The sequence below is a fragment of the Jaculus jaculus genome, chromosome 17, assembly GCF_020740685.1.
Source record: "Jaculus jaculus isolate mJacJac1 chromosome 17, mJacJac1.mat.Y.cur, whole genome shotgun sequence".
NCBI classification, from domain to species: Eukaryota; Metazoa; Chordata; class Mammalia; order Rodentia; family Dipodidae; genus Jaculus; species Jaculus jaculus.
Genome location: NC_059118.1, coordinates 3697091 through 3718018, shown reverse-complemented (window position 1 = coordinate 3718018; position 20928 = coordinate 3697091). Strand labels below are relative to the sequence as shown.

At 45.6% G+C, this 20928-nt stretch overlaps 1 protein-coding gene across 2 annotated transcripts in view; it reads right to left on the bottom strand.

Annotated features, from left to right (window-relative positions):
- The window catches only part of Ulk4 (unc-51 like kinase 4), a 345903-nt gene that overhangs the window by 120827 nt on the left and 204148 nt on the right, over window positions 1-20928 (bottom strand). For both annotated transcript variants that reach the window (XM_045136900.1, XM_045136901.1), the window contains one exon: window positions 15502-15607. In XM_045136900.1, coding sequence (XP_044992835.1) covers window positions 15502-15607 — 106 coding nt within the window. The remainder of the gene's footprint in view (window positions 1-15501; window positions 15608-20928) is intronic.

The following is a 20928-nucleotide window of genomic DNA, read 5'->3' as shown; positions in this document are numbered from 1 at the left end:
TGGCTTTGCAGGCAAGCGCCTTAACTGCTAAGCTGTCCCTCCAGCCCACACGTTACTTGTCAGCACTCGAGTGTAACTTTCGCCAGCAAACGGTTCCCACTGCACACACTCTGCGGTTTCATGATGTGTGCACACGTCACTGCACCACGCCTTCGCCCTTCCACTCAGTCACAGTGAGGGGAGAGGGCAGGCTGGGCAGAGGGCTGGAAGAAAGGCATGAGCCCAGGCAAGCCAGCTCAGCCCCGGGCTCTTCCTCACCTCTAGAGATGCTTGGTAAGCTCTACACACGCCAAAGCTCAGGTCACCTCTAGAGGTGACTCACTTTTACCTTCATAAACTTCTGCACTATTTAAATTTGTATAATGAATATTCATAGCTTTTGTAATCAGAAAAGGTACAGATATTTTACATCTTCTAAAAAATTAAAATGAATGATTGACAGCACTTTAAGCATTTTGAAATTGTGGCTGGAACATTAACTTGCAAATGGTGAGTCCCCACATTTGAGTCCCCACAATGCTAGAGAAACTTCCTGCACGCTGACCCTTTCTCAAGGCTGGGTCCCTTGGGGAAAGTTTCGGGTGCCTGAGCTGAGAGCGAGGCAGGGGTGAGCACAAGGGCAGCGTGGCTGTGCACACCTGCACAGGGCAGTGGGGCAGCAGGCGGGGAGGGCGCGGAGCCGAGTGGCACACTCCGCTCGTTCCCCCTCAGGCCCCAGAGCAGGAGCCTCTCCTTCCAGCGCAGCTCCACGTCAGTCTCTTCTGCCTCCTCAAACCCCTCCCTGGAGGTGCCCACTGCCTTGTTTTTTTGTCTCTGCTTTCCCCTCCTCTGTCATTAGTCAAGCAGGCCACTCTCTCAGTCCCTATGGAAACAGTCAACTGGCCTCACTGCCCCCTTAAGACATCTTGGGCTGGGGTTGTAGCTTAGTGGTTGAGTGCTTGTTTGGCAAGTGCAAGACCTTGCGTCAGCCTTAGTAACCCCCCCAAAAAACCCAAAGATTCAAAATGCCATCCTATTTCACTTCTACTGATAATGTAGGCAAAACTGTCTCCTTCTTACTTTTTACATTATTAAATACAGAGCTAGAATTTTCCAATGAGCTGGGTGTGGTGGCACATGCCTTTAATCCCAGCACTTGGGAGGCAGAGGTAGGAGGATCACCGTAAGTTTGAGGCCACCCTGAGACTAAATAGTGAATTCTGGGTTACCTTGGGTTAGAGCAAGACCATATCTTGGAAAAACAAACAAACAAACCAAAAAACATTCAATGACACTTACTAACAAACCCTCTTTCTCTCTCTGTCACTCTCAAATAAATGAAAATAACAAAAAAATTTTTAACAAGTGGAAGCAGAATGATACGATGTGGGAATTCCTTCTTTCTAACCTGAATACTAACCTTAATCATTGAAACTAAACAGCACACTACAGAATGATGAATGGGTCAGTGAAGAAGTCAAGAAGGAAATTTTTTTTAAAATCACAGAATCAAATTATAATGAACATACAACATACAAAAATCTTTGGGACACAATGAAGGCAGTCCTAAGTGGGAAGTTTATAGCTGTAAATACCTGTATTAAGAAATTAGAAAGGTCACAAGTAAACAACTTAATGCTTCACCTTAAGGACTTGGAAAAAGAAGAACAAGACAAACCAAAAATCAGTAGACAGGAAGAAATAATAAAGATTAGGGCAGAAATTAATGAAATAAAAAACAAACACACAAAAAACCCAAAGATGGGGCTGGAGAGATGGCTTGGTGGCTAAGCACTTGCCTGTGAAGCCTAAGGACGCTGTTTCAAGGCTCGCTCCCCAGGACCCATGTTAGCCAGATACACAAGAGGCACACACATCTGGAGTTCATTTACAGTGGCTGGAGGCCCTCATGCGCCCATTCTCTCTCTCTCTCTCTGCCTCTTTCTCTGTCACTCTCAAATAAATAAATAAAAATAAACAAAAAAATAAAAACCAAAGAATCAATGAAATGAGTTGGTTCTTTGAAAAGATGAACAAGATTAATAAACCCTTAGTAAATCTGACTAAAAGAAAGAGAGAAGAACAAAAATGAATAAAATTAGAGATGAAAAAGGCACCATTACAACAGATGCCAATGAAATTCAGAAAATCATGAGGACACACTTTAAGAACATGTACTCCACTAAGTTTGAAGATCTGAAAGTAATGGATGATTTCCTTGATTTATATGACCTACCAAAATCAAGTCAGCATGAGATAAACCATTTAAACAGACCTATAAAAAGCATGGAGATAAAAACAGTGATTAAAAACAAATCTCCCAACTAGGACTAGAGATAGCTTGGCCTAAAGACCCAGGTTCAATTCCCCAAGACCCACTTAAGCCAGATGCACAAAGTGACTCATGCATTTTCAGTGGCTGGAGGCCCTGACACACCTATTCTCTCTATTTGCATCTCACAGTATGTCTCAAATTAACTAACTAAGTAAATCTCTCAACTAAAACAAGTATAGGCTCAGATGGATTCCCAAGTGAATTCTACCAGACCTTCAGCAAAGAACTAACACTCCTACTTCTCAAACTTTCCCATAAAATAGAAAAGGAAGGGAATACTACCAAACTCCTTCTACAAAGCCTGATACCAAAACTAGATAAAGACAGAACAAAAAAAGTAAATTACAGACCAATCTCCCTCATGAACATAAATGCAAAAAATTCTCAACAAAATACTAACAAACAGAATATAAGAATATATCAAAAAGATTATTCACCCTGTCCAAATAGGTTTTATCCATAGATGCAGGGATGGTTCAACATATGCAAACTGATAAAATGTAATACACCATATAAATGGACTGAAAGCAAAAAACACATGATCATCTCAATAGATGCAGAAAAGGCATTTGACAAAGTCCAGCATCTCTTCATGGTAAAAGTCCTAAATAAACAGGGAATAGAAGGAACATATCTCAACATAATAAAAGCAATTTATGACAAACTTATAGCCAACATAATACTAAATGGGGAAAAACTTGAAGCTTTCCCACTAAAATCAGGAACAAGACAAGGGTGTCCATTGTTCCCATTTTTATTTAAGATAGTAGTAGAAGTCTTAGCTATAGCAATAAGGCAAGAGACACACATAAAAGGGATATAAATTGAAAAGGAAAAGATTAAAAGATTAAAGTATCATTATTTGAAGATGATATGATTATATATATAAAGTACCCTAAATACTACCAGCAAACTATTAGAGCTGATAGACACTTTTAGCAATGTAGCAGAACACAAAATAAACACACAGAAATCAATAGACTACCTCTATACTAACAAGAAACATGCTGAGTATGACATCAGGGAATGACTCCCATTCACAATTGCCTCAACAATAAATAAATAAAGTACCTTGGAATAAACCTAACTATAGAAGTGAAGGATCTCTACAATGAAAATTTTTTAAACATTCAAGAGAGAAATTGCAGAAGACACTAGGAAATGTAAAGCATCCCATGTTCTTGGATTGGAAGAAGCACACAGGTACTAAAATGTGAGCTCACACACAGGAACTAAAACGTGAGCTTACATACAGGTACTAAAATATGAGCTCACACATGGGAACTAAAATGTATTCCACACATAGTAAAATGTGAGTTCACACACTGGTATTTTAACATGACCTCAGGCTGGAGAGATGGCTGAGCAGGTAAGGTGTTTGCCTGCAAAGCCTAAGGACTCATGTTGGGCTTTCCAGGTCCCATTAAGCCAGATGCACAGTGACACAAACTCACAATGTAACACATGTGTACAAGGGGGCACAGGCGTCTGGAGTTTGATTGCAGTGCTGGAGACCCTGATGTACCCATTCTGTCTCTCTTTGTCTCTCTCCCTCTCTTTCTCTCACATAAAAAAATATAAAAATTAAAAAAGAAACACGCATTCATACATAGGCACTAAAATGCGAACACACACGAGTATTAAAATATGAGCTCACACATAAAATCAAATGTTATACCAGATACCTTTTAAAAACAGTTTTAACTGCTGGTGAGATGGCTCAGCAACTAACCACAGTTGCTTACAAGCCTGCTGGTCAGAGTTCAGCTACCAGCACTCATATAAAGTCTGACAGAGGTGGTGTACGTTTCTGTGATTTCAGCATGCCTACACTGATGAGACCCAGCCAGGAGACTCTGGAATCTTAGGGCCAGCAGGCAGCACTGCAAAAGCAACAAGGGAGATCTGTCTGCAGCTGGATGGGGGCAGGGTCAAACATCCCAAGGTTGTCCACACATGTGCCATGGCATGTGCACGCACGCACGCGCGCGCACACACACACACACACACACCATACACACACAAAGATACACACATGCAATTTTAAAAAGTGTTTTGAGGGGTGGAGAGATTGCTCAGTGGTTAAAGGTACTTGCTTGCAAAGCCTCATGGATCTGGGTTTGATTCCCTAGTACTCACATAAAGCCAGATTGGAAAAAAAAAAGTATTTTAAGGGTTAATTCATGAAAAGCACCTAGCAGTCTTAAACATAAGCACTAAATAACAATTTGGAGACACATAAGCAAAAATCCAATATAACTAACAAGAGAAATAGCCACTCATGAATGGAGACTCAACACTTCTTTCTCTGAGACAAATCCCTTGAACGGCATGCTCAGCCCCTTGATGTTGATGACTTTTACAGAGTACTAGAACCCCAAAACTTCAGAATATATATCTTCCAAGCACCCACAAGCCCCCCGAGAAAGACTACATCAGCCTAAAATAATGACTCAGTAAACTTCCAAACTTGAAATGTGGCAGAGTTGTGCTCTTTCAACATAACTGAAAACAAGGAATCAATCACATTAAACCCCAAGTCTTTCTTGGAAGGTAAATAACGCACTTGTGCCAGAGAAGTCACAAGGGACATTTGACAGTATTTCAAGAGGAGTGATAATGAAGACACCACAGTGCCTAGCTAGGAATCTGTATCGTTAAACACTGCAAAAGAAGCAACTTTAAAATCAATTCCACAAACATCCACCTTGTAGATCTAGGAACAGAGTCATTAAATCCAATGGAAATAGAAGAAAAGAACCAAGAGCAATGAGAACAGAAATCAATGAAACTAAAAAGGAAAAAACATCAGAGAATTTCTGTTTTTAAAAATGAGTGAGGGGCTGGAGAGATCGCTTAGTGGTTAAGGCACTTGCCTGAGAAGCCTAAGGACCCATGTTCGACTCTCCAGATCCCACGTAAGGCAGATGCACAAGGTGATGCAAGCACACAAGGTCCCACATGCACACAAGGTGGCGCACAGGTTTGGAGTTCAATTGCACTGGCTGGAGGCCCTGGCATGCCAATTTTCTCCCCCTACCCATCTCATTAAAAAATGAATGGACTTTATTAAATTTGCAACAAAATTAAAGAGAAAGAAAAATATATACTTATAATACATTTTCTTAAGAGCTGGGCATATACCTAGGGTTTAGGAATACAGGAAGGATGAACTTCAAGTTCAAGGCCAGCCTTAGCTACATGGTGAATTGGAAGCAGAAAATAGTAAAATACTGATTCATGCTACAAACAATTACACCTCAAAAACTTCAGTGCTAAGTAAGACACAGCCAGATGTAAATACCAAACACTGTGGGACTCTATTCCTATGGAATGTCTAGAAAGGAGAAACTAGAAAGACCACAAAGGGACAGGCTTCGTAAGTAAAGGGCAGTAATAGAGCATTGAGCACTTGATTTTCTTTTGTTTTCTTTACTGTTACAGTCAGGTTCGCATAGTTGGTAGAAATCACCCAACCAAGAGCAGCTTGTGGGGGAAAAAAAGAGGCTTATTTTGGCTTACAAGCTTGAGGGGGAAGCTCCTTGATGGCCAGGGAAACTGATGGCATGAGCAGAGGGTAGGCATCACCCCCTGGCTAACATAAGCTGGACAATAGCAATAAGAAAGTGTGCCAAACACTGGCTTGGGGAAACTGGCTGTAACACTCATAAGCCTGCCCCTAACAATACACTCCCTGCAGGAGACGTTAATTCCCAAATCTCCACCAGCTGGGAACCTAGCATTCAGAACACCTAAGTTTATGGGGTACACCTGAATCAAACCACCACAGTTTTGTTTTGTTTTTCTTTTTAAAAATATGTATTTATTTATTCAAGAGAGAGAGAGAAAGGCAGATAGAGTCAGAGAAAGAATGGGCTCACCAGGGCCCCTAGCTACTGCAAATGAACTCCAGGTACATACACAAGGTGCGTCTTGGGGAATCGAACCTAAGTCCTTTGGATTTGCTGGCAAGAGCCTTAGTTGCTAAGCCATCTCTCCAGCCCCGAGCACTGGTTTCCAAAAGGACTTTCAGTGATAGAAACTCTTTCTAGGAAAGCTCACGAAGAGTCTTGATCCATAGCACAGTGAGAGTTGAGATGTTGTCCTTCATAGAAGGACACTGACCTCCCCTTGAAGGTCACTCCCAGTAGCCTACTCTCTCTTCTCATGGCCTGGGCAGGAGTCAAGAGTAGATAATACTGAAGAAAGGTCTGAATTAAACCCACTGCCAAGCCTCCAAACGTGCAGATCCTTGGCAAAGTGCCACCACTGTCCTGTGTGTTGGGAGCCGAGGACAGGACATCAAAACATAGAGTGGGCTTGCAGCTGGGTAAACTTCAACAAAATGGACAGGGAGGAAGAGGAAACCTTAACTTCTTCATAAAGTGGTTAAATTTGAGGGTTTTTATTCCTGTTATCCATTTTCTTTTTTTCTAATTTATCTGGCAAAAGAAAAATGTATTAATTTTCTTTTCAAATGGGATCTCAAAGTTCAGGCTGGTCCAGAATTCCCCTTGTTCCTATTCTATTTGTCTTTTCTTTGTTATCTAGGAGAGTTGAAATCTATGTTATCTAAAAGAGCTGAAATCTATTAACTTTAATCTAAGAAGAGCTTATCTGAGCGGTGTGACATACAATTCTCCCTGAGCCACAATCTTCTACACCATCTGTAAATGTAGTTCTGACACAATCTACACAACATTGACAGAATGTAAGCAAACTATAAAACATGGTAATAAAATGAACACCCAAGAATGTTAAAATCAACTCAAAAATCCAAATACTAAAGAAGGTCCTGGGATGGCAACCACGCACCTCATTTAAAAAAAAAAAAAAAAAAGATGGAATAGTCACAACAGACCTGAGAAGAAATCTTACATTTTCAAAGGACAAAATTAAAATTGTGAGTTGATGTCAACTAAACAGAACCTCAATTTCTAGCAGTCATGCTTTTCTCACCAATCCACCATTTCATTTCAAAACTCTCCTAAGAAATCAGGTTATTGTGACAAAACTCTCTGGGTAGAGTGGGACAAGACTTCCGGCTTGGTGACAGCCTCGATGACCAAAGGTGCCGTCTGTGCGTCCTCTTGGTCAGGGAGCACAAACATTATTTAAAAAGCCAACAAGAGACCAACACATAGCTGTCAACAAACGTATCATATGCACAACATGTCTGTCACTATACAACTGAGTGTGACACAGTGCTTCCTTTCTGCCCCTCATGCTGACCAGGAGACAAGGAGGACACACCCTGCAGATGCCAGCTAACAACACGCTCTGCAGACCCTGTCCACAGGAAACTTCCTGCAGGATGTCTAAGTGCCTTAGAAATTATCTGTGCAGGTTAGAATGTTGCAAACTATTAAAAACACCAAGTTTTGAACTGGAAAGATGGCTCAGCAGTTAAGGCGTTTGCCTGCAAAGCCTCATAAAGCCAGGTGCACAAAGTAGCACATGCACGGGAGTTTGTTCGCAGTGGCTAAAAACCCTGATGCATGCATTCTTTCTGTCAGCTTCTTTCTCTCAAATACATAAATATATTTATTTTGGTTTTTCGAGGTAGGATCTCACACTAGCCCAGGCTGACCTGGAATTCACTATGTAGTCTCTGGGTAGCCTCGAACTCACAGCAATCCTCCTACCTCTGCCTCCCAAGTGCGGGGATTAAAGGTGTGTGCCACCACACCCGGCTAATAAAAACATTTTTAACTCCTAACTTCTGCACACTGGCATCACCCTCCTCACCCCCTCCCTCATGTCTATGATCAAATGTAATATTGAGAACAGAACATGCCCCAGTCGCTCTGCACAGAGTACCTCACACGTGCCCCCACCCCAGCATCACTGCTCATGTCTCCATCTGACTCCTTTCCACCACACAGAACTGTCTCTCTTACCCAGACTATAAACAGTTATGACGGGGCTTTGTTTTATACGCTTGCAACCAATGCCTACAAGAGTGCCTGAAATTAGTCACTTCTCAATAAATATTTAAATAAATAAATATGTGAGTGACTAAGCAAATGGGAACAAAAGTCATGTCTGTTGACAGAGACTATAAACTGCTTCAGGCCTTCAGACTGATTATGCTAATTTGGAAGTGGAGAGCAAAATTCTGAATTTCATTTACCATCTGTGTCTGATTACCTACTGATTAAACTTGACAAGCTGCAAAGGGGAAAAAAATCATTATTAGATCCCAACCTACCATCTATACCAAACGAAATGTAACACATTATTTGTTTTAGTATACATGATAGCATTAAGAGGGAAAATATATAGCCATAATCTCACCATAGATAGTGCTCAACTTAATTCTGCCCTATATCGGAATGTCATCATATAGACATAGTTGTACTTAGTTTTACATATGGAAATCACACACATGGATTTAGTGATAGTATTTTATGTCTAGATAGATAATTTTTACTTCAGTCAAAAATTGTAATTTATAATGCTTACATGAAGAAAGGCAATCTTCTGAGCACTATAGAGAAAGAGAGAGAGATTAGGAGGATAGGAGGGAGAGAAACAAACTACAAAGCCTGGATTATTATGGGGAGTGGTCATGGGGTGGTTATGGGATGGTCATTGGGTGGTTATGGGGCAGTTATGGGATAGTCATGGGAAGGTCATGGGGTGGTCATGGGATAGTTATGGGATGGTCATGGAGTGGCCATGGGATGGTCATGGGGTGGTTATGGGATAGTCATGGGAAAGTCATGGGGTGGTTATGGGATAGTTATGGGGTGGTCATGGAGTGGTCATGGGATGATCATGGGGTGATTGTGGGGTGGTCATAGGATGGTCATTGGGTGGTTATGGGTTGATATGAGATGGTGATAGGATGGTTATACAGTGGTTATGGGACCTTATAGGATGGTTATGGGGTGGTTATGGGGTATTATGAAAATAGTTATGGGAAAGAGTTAATGGGATGGAAAACTAATGGTCCGTGATGTATTCAGCCATTCATGTGTAGTCACAGAAATACCCAGAGATGAAAAGTGGATTAAATTCACAGCTTGGTGTTTGCATAGATGAAATGTCTGCGGTCTCCCAGTCACTCATTTATAGATCTGCAAGTGGGAAGAGCTCAGGCTGACTTTCTATTAGAAATGCTAATGCTGTGTCATCGCTCCTTTGGGACTCTCTTTTCACACGTTTGGAATTCTGTGGGCTTTAACAATAAAATGCACACACAGACATTTGAAATCTAAGTGATCTCTTGACATTTGACTAAAAGTTAAGCTGTGGACCACAACACAAAGGGAACACATCACCCGTGAAGGTTGACATGTATCTTTGTTTCATGGTCTGCAAAGGAGCCATTAAACACCACTATAAAGTTTTATTACTACTTTAATCCCATTAATAACTGTCTTTACTTTAAACGCCCTACTGTTTGCTGACTATGGCAGTAATGTGCCATGGTACCTGCTGCCTGGTATTTGATCCCCCCCCCAACACTAAGCATATAAAAGAGAAGGCGGCAGAGACACTGTGTCTACCCCAGAGGAGGAAGGCGAGAGCAGATGTGAGCTTCCTTCTTCGCAGTCTGACCTGCTCGCTCCCGCACTTCCATCCTTAGTTCCCACCGTGCCAGCAGCCGCTAAAGGAGGATATAAAAGGGAATGTGGCTTCAGTACCCAGGGAGAGCACTTATGGGGAGAACAATTTGCATCTGAATAGCTTGCTTTCTTGCCGCTTTCATTAGCTTCTCCCCAGCTTATCTTGCACAATGTTCCTACCCTGGCAGGACTCAGGTTCTTACAGCTCTCAGCCCTTGGGCTATGGCCAACCCCCCAGCCCCACTGTAACCATCTCCTGAGGGTGTTCCTCTCCGAATCGTGTGCAGTCTCAGTGCACAGCCAACCTCTGCATCCTCAGTCTCCACCTGTCAACAGGAAGTGGCTGCCCTGGGGCTTTCCACAGAAGGCAGGTCCTGTGACTGCTGAGAAGGTTTTACGTGTGCTGGGCCTTCAAGGCACCCACAGTGAATTAACTAGAGAGGACTGTGTAAGTCACATGTAAATAATATAGGTTCGGGTCAAGAGTTAGAGGACTGAGACAGTTTTTTGGACCCAAGATTTTTATTTGACACCAGGAGGAGACCATGAGATCTGAAGTTCAAGGCAAAGAAACTTCATGCTAATGGGTGAAGGAAGGGAGGAGGGAAACTGCACTCTGAGGGAGGGGCCTTGTGTGGGATGAGTGGAGGTGGCTCAGATAACCTGCTCAGGTAGTCTTGAGTCAGCACTGCTCAGCCCCGCCCCCAATTCCAGCTACTGCAAACTGGAGGTGCGCAAGCCACCTTGTGCATCTGGCTTACATGGGAGGGGAATCAACTGCCTTTCATGCTGTGCTGGCGGAGGTAACAGCAACAAAGACCTTGCCGCTTCAAGCCTTACATATTTACTATTTTGTCTTGCAGGAGCAATTTGCCAGCCTCCTCCTGTATAATGCTGTTTTGAATACATTTTATTTATTTTATTTGTTTATAAGAAAGAGAGAAAGAGTGAGGGAGGGAGAGAGAGGGAGAGAATGGGTGTGCCAAGGCCTGCAGCCACTGTAAATGCACTCCAGATACATGCAGCCCCTTGTGCATCTGGTTTACATGGGTACTGGGGAACTGAACTGGGGTCCTTTGGCTTTACAGACAATCACCTTAACCACTAAGTCATCTTCTCCAGTCCACATAATGCTGTTTTGAATATTTTCTTTTTCTTTTTTTTTTTTTTTTTTTTGAGACAAGGTCTCATAGTAGACCTGGCTGACCTTGAATTTTTAATACTCTTGTCTGCACTTCCCACATACTAGGGAGACAGGTATTTACACTTAGCTTTGAATGTTGTTATTAAAGGTAAAAGAATCTAAGAGAGCCATCAAGTATGGTTTCTTTATTCTCATAGCTCAAGCACCTCTCAGTTGGTTTTTTTTTTCTCTCTTGAGTAAACACTGATTTAGACAGATTAATAATAAACCTAGTAAAAATGAGTATTTTTAATTTCCGAAACTCCATAAACCATTACAACAAACAGTTCTCTAAATGCCCCTGGGGGGGCCACTGAACCATGCCATGTAAATCCATTACCCAACAGCTCTGCTGGGGAAGCTGGGCTGAAATTCATATCCATTATGGAAAGGTCACTGCACTGGGACAAGCTTTAGCCACTTTCAAAATGTTAATAGCTCCGGTATTTTTCAAATGTAAACAAACAGTCTTACATTATTTTATAATTCTTCTACTGTGTCATTTAAAACTGAAAACGTGTAATCAAAAAAAAAAATGGAGCTATATACTATAAGATTCAAAGCTGGTGAAACATGCCTATAATCCCAGCCCTTAGGATAGAGGTGGGAGGATCGGGAGTTCGGGGTTTCCTGCCTTGGTTATAGAGCACTGGAACAGGAGGACCATGCTGAACGGTCTCCTGAGGGTTCTGGGCTTCCTGCAAGGTGCTCATCTCTGCAAACTGCCACCAGTGGTTCTTCACATGGGCCTCTCATCCCCACTCCTCTCCGTGTCTGTCAGGAAGAGCTAGGATGGAGTTCTTGACCTCGTCTGCTGACGTGACCCCATCATCCCTTCTTGCAGAGCATCTGGGCTCTGGGTATGTCCTTGTGTCCAGTCACACTACAGGAGGAAGCTTGGGATCCCAAGTCACCTTCACCTACTATAGTCTCAACCAAAGGACATCTGCACTTGTCCCTTTCAGACACCACATCCCTTCCACTTTAACTTGTGAGCCCTTCCCACTGTGGCCTTTGGACTCAGATCAACTCTCCTCTGTCTCTTCCTATACTTTCACTCTTTATCTCAAACCTGCCTTGCGTAAGACTTGGTCCCTTCTGCAGCTGTCTCTCCTGCCGGGCCTCGAGGGCATCCCTTGTCCCACACCGCTGCCACTGGACCTGGGGTTGGCAAACTTGGGTGCATAAGGCCACCGAGCAGATTGTGAGTCAGGGAGTCTTGTTTCAATCCCCAACCCGCCATTACAGCACAGAACCAGCCACTGTCAACACACAGATGCAGGCACATCTCCATGTGCCAATACAACTGGATTTGTGTAAGCAAGCATGACAGGCTACAGCCGTCTCAATCTCACCACCTCCTTCCTCTCTCTAGCTCCCATCAGTCTTAGACCACCAAATCACTCCCATCTATTCCAAGAAGCCCACATTATCCTCTCTCGTACGGTCCTCTGATTTCTATGTCACACTCCAGGTCTTGTGAGAACTTGGTGGATACAGTTAGAAGGTGGGAAGGGACTCGAATGAAGCCTCACATGTGGGCAGCAACCCCAATGAGGTAATGTAATTAAACACAAGAGGATCAAAACGTATGGCTACAATAAGCCGTTCTGAATGCACAGCAGGAAGAGATCTAAATGCTGTGCCTAATGAATCTGAGGTGTGTGTCGCGTCCGCCTGTGCTGCACCCCATGACTTCACTGCAGCCTTGGCTCTGAACACAGCATGCACTACAGTGCCGGGCCATCATGCCACGCAACACCACACCTCAGCTCAGCGTCAGGACTATTGTAGGAACTGCACCGTTTCACTCTAGATAAAACAAAGTTTTGCTTTTATAGAAACACAATGGTTTAATTATGGAAAGCAAAGACTGATAGTTTTTTGGTTAAATTTATAACATTTTTATACTGTCAGCCCTTGTCATGTACCACATGAGTGGGTCTTTGTATTAGACTTTTAGACAGACGAGCATACCTATCTCATTAGCATGCAAATTTGCTTTCCTGTTTCATACATGGTAAAATGGCATGTATACCAAAGAACTGTCTTTTTAAAATTCTTTATGAATTATTAACTGCAAATATTTCATGTGTATACCCACTTTATATACCTATATGTGTAGGGTCACATAAAAATTTCTTGCATGAAAAGAGGTTTGGAGGGAAAAATGCTGAAAAGCCCTGGACCAGAAGAAAACAAAGTGTTTGAACATGAGGCTGCCCCTGTGTCAACAAGATGCCGCCCCGTGAGCCTACTCAGCTCCAGAGCAAACCACCTGAGCTGGTACTGGCGCTGCAACTCTGACAGTCCCTCCAGGACTCAGCTCTCAGCTGGCTGAGCACCTGCTCCTGCAGCGCTTTTATCCTCATCCCAGCTCAGTCACACTACCCGTGCTTTCATGGGGTGGTGTCTGCAAACCTCCGTCAGCTCATGTCCAGGTAGCAGACACCTACGGATCTCAGCTAGCCAGCAGAGAAATGGAGACTCTAAAGGGCACCATCCCCCAGTGCCCTGGATCTCTGCCCAAGCTGAGAAAAGAACACTTCACTAGAGTTCCTGGATGTTTTTTTTTTTTAAAAAATATTTATTTACTTGAATGAACATCAATGATTTAGAAGATCAGTGACTTATAGGAAAGTTCTTAAGCAAATTGCACCACCTGCTTGGACTGTAAAGACATTGGATCCGCCACAGCTCCCACCCCGGAGCCCGGCCATGGCTTAGCCGCGTGGCTTGCACTACCCCTTCCTTCAGACTGCTCTTTTAAATTGGAAAACATAATGCCAATGATTCTTCATTTCTTTTTTTTTTTTTGGTTTTTCAAGGTAGGCGTTTCACTCCAGCTCAGGCTGACCTGGACTTCGCTATGTAGTCTCAGGGTGGCCTCAAACTCAGAGCGATCCTCCTACGTCTGCCTCCCGAGTGCTGGGATTAAAGGCGTGCACCACCATGCCCAGCTTGATTCTTCATTTCTAATCACAAGCCAAAAAGATAAAAACTCTAGAACCAGATAAATAAATAAACGCACAGGCCTAAAAGAAAGCTGCAAAACGTAGCTGAAGGACACAACTGTCCTACACGGATGGGGACATGCAGCGTGCGTTAGTTTCAAAGGCAAACACTCTCATTTGACATGGTAGAATTATAAAGCTGAACACCACCTGGAACACCTTGTCAACATCCACCAAATCATAGACATGGCTCCACCTCTGATCTACACACCATCTGGATCTGCGTGAAAGGGCGCACACATAAGGCTCTCCATTGCAGAACCGTGCGCAATAACAAAAGCCGAGGGCGGCCCACGTCCACCGGAGAGCACCGGGAAGAGAGGGAGCTGCCCGCGAGCAGTAAGGTGCTGCCGTGGCGGAGAAAGTGCCCACAGCTGCCGCTGGGGCTCATGCGAAGTTCATGCACAGTGGCAGTGTGGACAAAGGGAAAATTTGTTTGAAAACAAACATAACAAAACCTAATTCTTTGTATGCTAATAATAAATAAATAAATGTTTAAAAATTCAGTGCTATTATTCTTAGGGTAGTAAAAAGTATTACACACATTTTAAATGTAGTACGCACCTAGAAACAAAACTCTAAAATGAAATATCCTTGCTAAACTTAAAAATAAGTAAATAAAACATCAAAAGAGTGACCTTATTTTTTACTCAGTGACAGATTTTTTATGAGACTTATTTTTATGAACAACTCTAATAAGACATGTTGTTAATGTAAAAGCAGACCATGCATAGGATTTTAAAAATTGCACCACGCAGGTAGATGAAAAGTCACTCTCCCCCACCCAGCCTTGCTGCCCAGGGTGCAGTGCAGTGCGGCTGAGTGCTGTGTTTCCATATCCAAGCACAGGTTTGTTACGGGAGCAGTGCCCAGCACAGGGGAGCATGGTGGAACACCCTGTGACCCACACACTTGGGAAGCTGAGGCAGGAGAAGTCTAAATTCAAGGCCAAATTGGACTATATAGCCAGTTATAGGTCATTTTAGGATAGACATTGAGATTCTGAATCCAAATAAACAAAAGTCATCAACAACAAAATGAGGCCAAATCCAGATATGGTGACACACATCTGTAATGCCAATGCTTGGGAGGTTCAGGCAGGAGGTTCAGGAGTGCAGACCAGCCTCGGTGACAGTGAGTTCAAGGCCACCCTGACCTACCTGTATCTTTTACACACTTACCCAAGGAAAAATATCAACAAAAAGCAATGCCCACTGGCCGTGCAGAAAGAGAAAGGGAATGACTCTGAGGAACTGCCCTTCCCGTTCTGTGAGTCACGTCTTTACCACGTACCCTTATCCTAGTTTCCACTGGTCAACTTCAGGTAGCAGTGCCGGGCTCTGCTGTGGAGGAGGACGGGGAACTGTGCACGGGCAGAACTCCACAGAACCAGAGGTACTTCCAAGGAGCACTTACCTTGCTCATAAAGCAGCGTCATATTTGACTCTTTGCAGGTGACCAGGTTGTTGAGTAATGCGATCCCACTCTGCATGGTGTTTCCCAAAATGCTCTCCTGATGCTCCTGCAACAGATCATTTCATCACAACTGCACAGAAGTCCCTCTGTTTTCTTCCACAAATACTTAGTGTGCTTATTACACTTACTGTAGGACTGTTTCTGGTAGATGGGATACCACTCACCCATGAAAACAACTGGCCTTACTATAGTTTTTTGCAATGAATCTCCTTTTCTTGCATATTTATGTTGTGTGCATGCATGTGTTATGCATGCTTGTGTGGGGGCACATGTCTGTGTGGGTTGCATGCATGTGTAAATGCATGCTTGCATGTGTGGGGCACATGCAAGTGTGGGTTGCAGGCATGTGTATATGCATGTTTGTACATGCAGGGCACACATGAGTGTGTGGGCTTATATGCATGTGCATGTGGAGGACTGAGGCTGACATCGGTCTTCCTTGATTACTCTCCACTTTATTTGACTGAGTCAGAGAGTCTCACCGGGACTCGGAGCTCACCTGTTCAGCTAGCCTAGCTAATGGCCAGCATATCCCGGGGATCTCCTGCCCCTCTCTCATGTCCAGCACTAGGACTGGGGATCTCCTGCCCCTCTCTCGTGTCCCACACTAGGACTGGGGATCTCCTGACCCTCTCTCATGTCCAGCACTAGGACTGGGGATCTCCTGCCCCTCTCTCATGTCCAGCACTAGGACTGGGGATCTCCTGCCCCTCTCTCGTGTCCAGCACTAGGACTGTGGATCTCCTGACTCCTCTCTCATGTCCAGCACTAGGACTGGGGATCTCCTGCCCCTTTCTCATGTCCAGCACTAGGAGTGGGGATCTCCTGCCCCTCTCTCATGTCCAGCACTAGGACTGGGGATCTCCTGCCCCTCTCTCGTGTCCAGCTCTAGGACTGGGGATCTCCCGCCCCTCTCTCGTGTCCAGCTCTAGGACTGGGGATCTCCTGCCCCTCTCTCGTGTCCAGCTCTAGGACTGGGGATCTCCTGACTCCTCTCTCGTGTCCAGCTCTAGGACTGGGGATCTCCTGCCCCTCTCTCGTGTCCAGCTCTAGGACTGGGGATCTCCTGCCCCTCTCTCATGTCCAGCACTAGGACTGGGGATCTCCTGCCCCTCTCTCATGTCCAGCACTAGGACTGGGGATCTCCTGCCCCTCTCTCGTGTCCAGCACTAGGACTGGGGATCTCCTGACCCTCTCTCGTGTCCAGCACTAGGACTGGGGATCTCCTGCCCCTCTCTCGTGTCCAGCACTAGGACTGGGGATCTCCTGCCCCTCTCTCATGTCCAGCACTAGGACTGGGGATCTCCTGACCCCTCTCTCGTGTCCAGCACTAGGACTGGGGATCTCCTGCCCCCCCTCTCGTGTCCAGCACTAGGACTGGGGATCTCCTGCCCCTCTCTCGTGTCCAGCACTAGGACTGGGGATCTCCTGCCCCTCTCTTGTGTCCAGCACTAGGACTGGGGATCTCCTGCCCCCTCTCTCGTGTCCCGCACTAGGACTGGGGATCTCCTGCCCCCTCTCTCGTGTCCCGCACTAGGCTGCAGGTGGCCCCCTTACACAGCGCTGCGAGCTCAGCTCAGGCCTCCACTCACGCAGCAAGTGCCATGAACGAGCCATTGCCCAGCACTACCAGTAGATGTTTTAGTGTACACACACACGCACACAATTTTTGTGTGTTTCTCAAATTTCTACACCCTATCCCAATTTTACTTATTTCCATTTCCCTAGAAAATCATTCCCAAGTTCAATACATTGCGAGCAGACCGCACACAGCGCCCTGTGGCACCCTCGCCGGCCTCCACCCGCCCCTCACCGCGCTTCACCCTACATCGCCCTCATAGTTCAGACTCGCCGGCCGCCAGGTGCTGGGCTTGGCCGAGCACCACCTTGCCACTTCAAAGCCGTCTTCATGTTCTGCTTTGAGCTCTGTCACTATGCATCGCTATGAAAACGCACAAGGTCCCACATCTCTCTCTGGCCACATTGTAGGACTACACCTCCCTGCCCACTTATAATAAGTAGAAATGACCATGACACAGTGGCCAACTGGCTTCATCTGGGCAAAAGCTTTAGAACCAGTGAGGACCTCATTGCCTTCCTCTCCCTCTGCCCTGTGACTCTCCACATGGCAGACTCTGCTTGCGGGCGTTGAGGGAGACACCATGAGGCAGTGAGGCCAGGGATGCCAACGTGCTTCACTGAGGTCACAGGAATGCCTATGCACAGTGAAGCTGGATGAACAGGCGTCTGCAATGAAGAGCCACGTGACCCCGCATGGTCTCACCGTCGAGGCCAAGGCACGTGCTTCCAAACACTGTGATCTTCAGAAGCCACTCAAGGCACTTTTGTGGTGGCTGCTAATGTGCGACTGCTTTGCTGACGCCGGCTTAAGAAGATTAATGTGGAGATGCAGTGTGCTAGCCACTTCATCGAATAATGCTTCCAGCCAGTTGGAAGGAAGGGTGATTAATACACACCAACACGACACGACATGCTATTCACGACAGAATGACTAACGACACATGGGCAAGTTACTCTCACGGAGGGAGGCAAAGCTCGTCCGTCTTCAGCCCTGTTTGGTAAAATGACACATACTTCTCCTGTTCCTCCACAAATACAGGCCAGTCTTGCTGGAAATAAATCTAGTTGACATACACATTTTATGGTGAAATGCACCTTTTCTTCCCTCTCTTTCTTTTCTTTTTCAGACAATGTCTCACTATATAGCCAGCTGTCCCTAAACTCAGGGCAGCAATCCTCCAGGCTCAGGCTCCCAGGTGCCACTTGTGTCCCTCCTTTTGTGCCCAGACTCCTGCCACCCCCACTGGATCTTCTCGCTTCAGGAGAGCCCTCGGGTCCTTAAGATAAGAAAGACGTGCCACCCCTTACACACCATGTAGGTGATAGCGACTGCAGTAATGAAAGAATAAGCACTTTACCCAAAGGACTAGTGAACAGACTAGAGCCACCAGCAAGAGCCACATACTTCAGTCATGGTGCCAGCATAGAACGGTCTCTAGATGAGGAAGCTGAGCTCCAGGAGGAGGGCATTGCTGACATCCACAAATGGCACACGCAGCACATGTGAAGCTCACGAAGAAATACGCCCCTCTTTTCTGCCTCAACAAGCAGAGCTGTGTGGCTGATGCCGTAATGTGGGGATGGGTACTAAACAGACACCAAAGTCTGTAGAAACACACAGAGGTCATTTGTACGCAGAAGGCATTAGAATGTAAGTTCCAGTGACAGTGACAGAGTCGGCAATGAGTGACAGGTTAGCAGTGGACCCAGAGAAATCAACCTTTTCAACATCAGCTGTTCCTGCAAAGGACCACTTTCACACGCCAAGGGCACGGCACTCCCCCAGAACACACCATAGGCAGGCACTGCACTCCCTCCAACAGCTAAGGTGAGTGCACAAGGGGATGGCGGTTGTCTCCGTTAAAAAGCTGGGTAGACTCACTGCAGCATTGTTCACAACAAGAAACCTACTTCTAGAACAACCCGGTGTGTGTCTGTTCACAAATGGGCAAAGAATACACACAATGGGACACTTGCTATTCAGCCTTTCACAGGGATGTTTGTCATTTGCCACAGCATGGATAGACCTGGAGGACATTGTGCTAAGAGAGACAGCCAGAAATAGACATTACGTGCAACTTGACTGGATTTGGAATCAGCTAGGAGTCACACCTCTGGGCATGTCTTCCCACCATGATGGACTGTGACCTGGAATTGTAAGCTGAGCTAAACTTTGCCTTCCTTAAACTGATCTTTGTCAGGGGTTTTGTTGCAACAATGAGGAAGGTAACTAATATATCCCCGTGAGCACAAGCTCGGCGAGTGTCTCTGCTTCCAACACCAGGACCTCTACCGCTACCGGACACCCGCCTGTTAAGTGGCAGAGATCCTGTCTGTTTCTGGAGCTTCTCTGTGAACAGCTGTAGGCCAGGAGAGCAGGGGACTTCACAGGAGGCCCGAGATCATGACTCCCACAGACCAGCCATGTCCAGAGGCCTGCTGGGATTTGCAACCTTGAAGAGAAGGGAGGTCACAAGAGTCAGGGATGGAAGAAGTGAGGTGTTACTCTAATGCCCCAATCCTGGGGGGGTGGTTCTCGTGACTCATGCAATCACATCCTAACCCATGGTGTGAGAAACTGGAAGGGAGCAAGATGGATGAAACAGAAAGGTCATCAGCTAATATAAAATTAAGTGAGTTTTTCACCTCAGTCTTCCTGGGAGGAAAGGCCAGGGCTCCTGGGTCCAATGCAGCTGAGGCTGGAGTGGTTGCCATGAATGTGACACGGCTGAACCTCTGCCACCGCAGCCAGGGCTCGTGGGGCTAAGTGTGCGCTGGTGGGCTGGGAAGGCTCAGGGAGAACCTGGACCCGGGATCGCCCCCTATCAGCAGCCAGGGAGGCACGTTACTTACTCTGAGAGTCTACAAGTACAAGCCTTTCTTTCCTGTGGGTGTCATCCTCCACAGACACGCAGCAAATGACCTGAACACTAATTTTACAGACACCATAGAGGCCATCAAGCAATGGCAAGCCTACGTTACACTGAGAGATGCTCTTCACCTGACTCAGGGGGAGCCCGGGATCAACTAGTGCTATTTGCCAAGCTATGTATTGAGCTTCTCCACAGTTGCAGGCCTTGCCCACAGAGGTGACAGTGGCACCCTGCAGGTCAGTTAATTGTATCCCTTGGCTTCCTAGCCCAATGCTTTCATGTCATTTAGGCTTCTAGAAGATTCCATCATTCTGGCTCCTATGCCTTAAGGCAAGTACAGTGGGTTCACAGCAGCCAAAGCTGTCCAACAGGAGACCCTGCCAATGCAACAAACAGAAACTGCCAGGACCGGTGCCCAGGGAAGGATGGTGCCCCTTGTATTGTCTTCACGGAGTACTGACAGTCCAGTTTCCCTGCAATACGCTGAGCTGCAGGCCAGCTCAAAGCAGGGAGGACAAATGAGCAAATGTCAGTGTGCACATGGACATGTGAGGCCTTCCGTCTTCCCTCACACCTCCAGCACTATCTACAATCATCACAGTGAAGTTACCATGAGGTCTCAGCCAACTAATCTCTTGCCAGTTCTTGAAACCAGGTGTAGGGAAGGTTCCCTTCTTCAAGTGGGATGGATAGTGCTTCCAAGGGTTCTCATGCCTGCCTTCACCACACACCTACCACAGGCATGGCACTGGCTGCTTAGTACAGAGCCCTCCAGGCCAGGCCAGACCTCTGTCACCTCCCTAGTGCCTGGGTGCAACATCCGCGATGAAAGAGCAATGCTGCTTGAGGTTGTTCTGGTCCTGAACTATCATAATCTAAGGGGCATTTGAACCCCACACTCAACTATCATAAT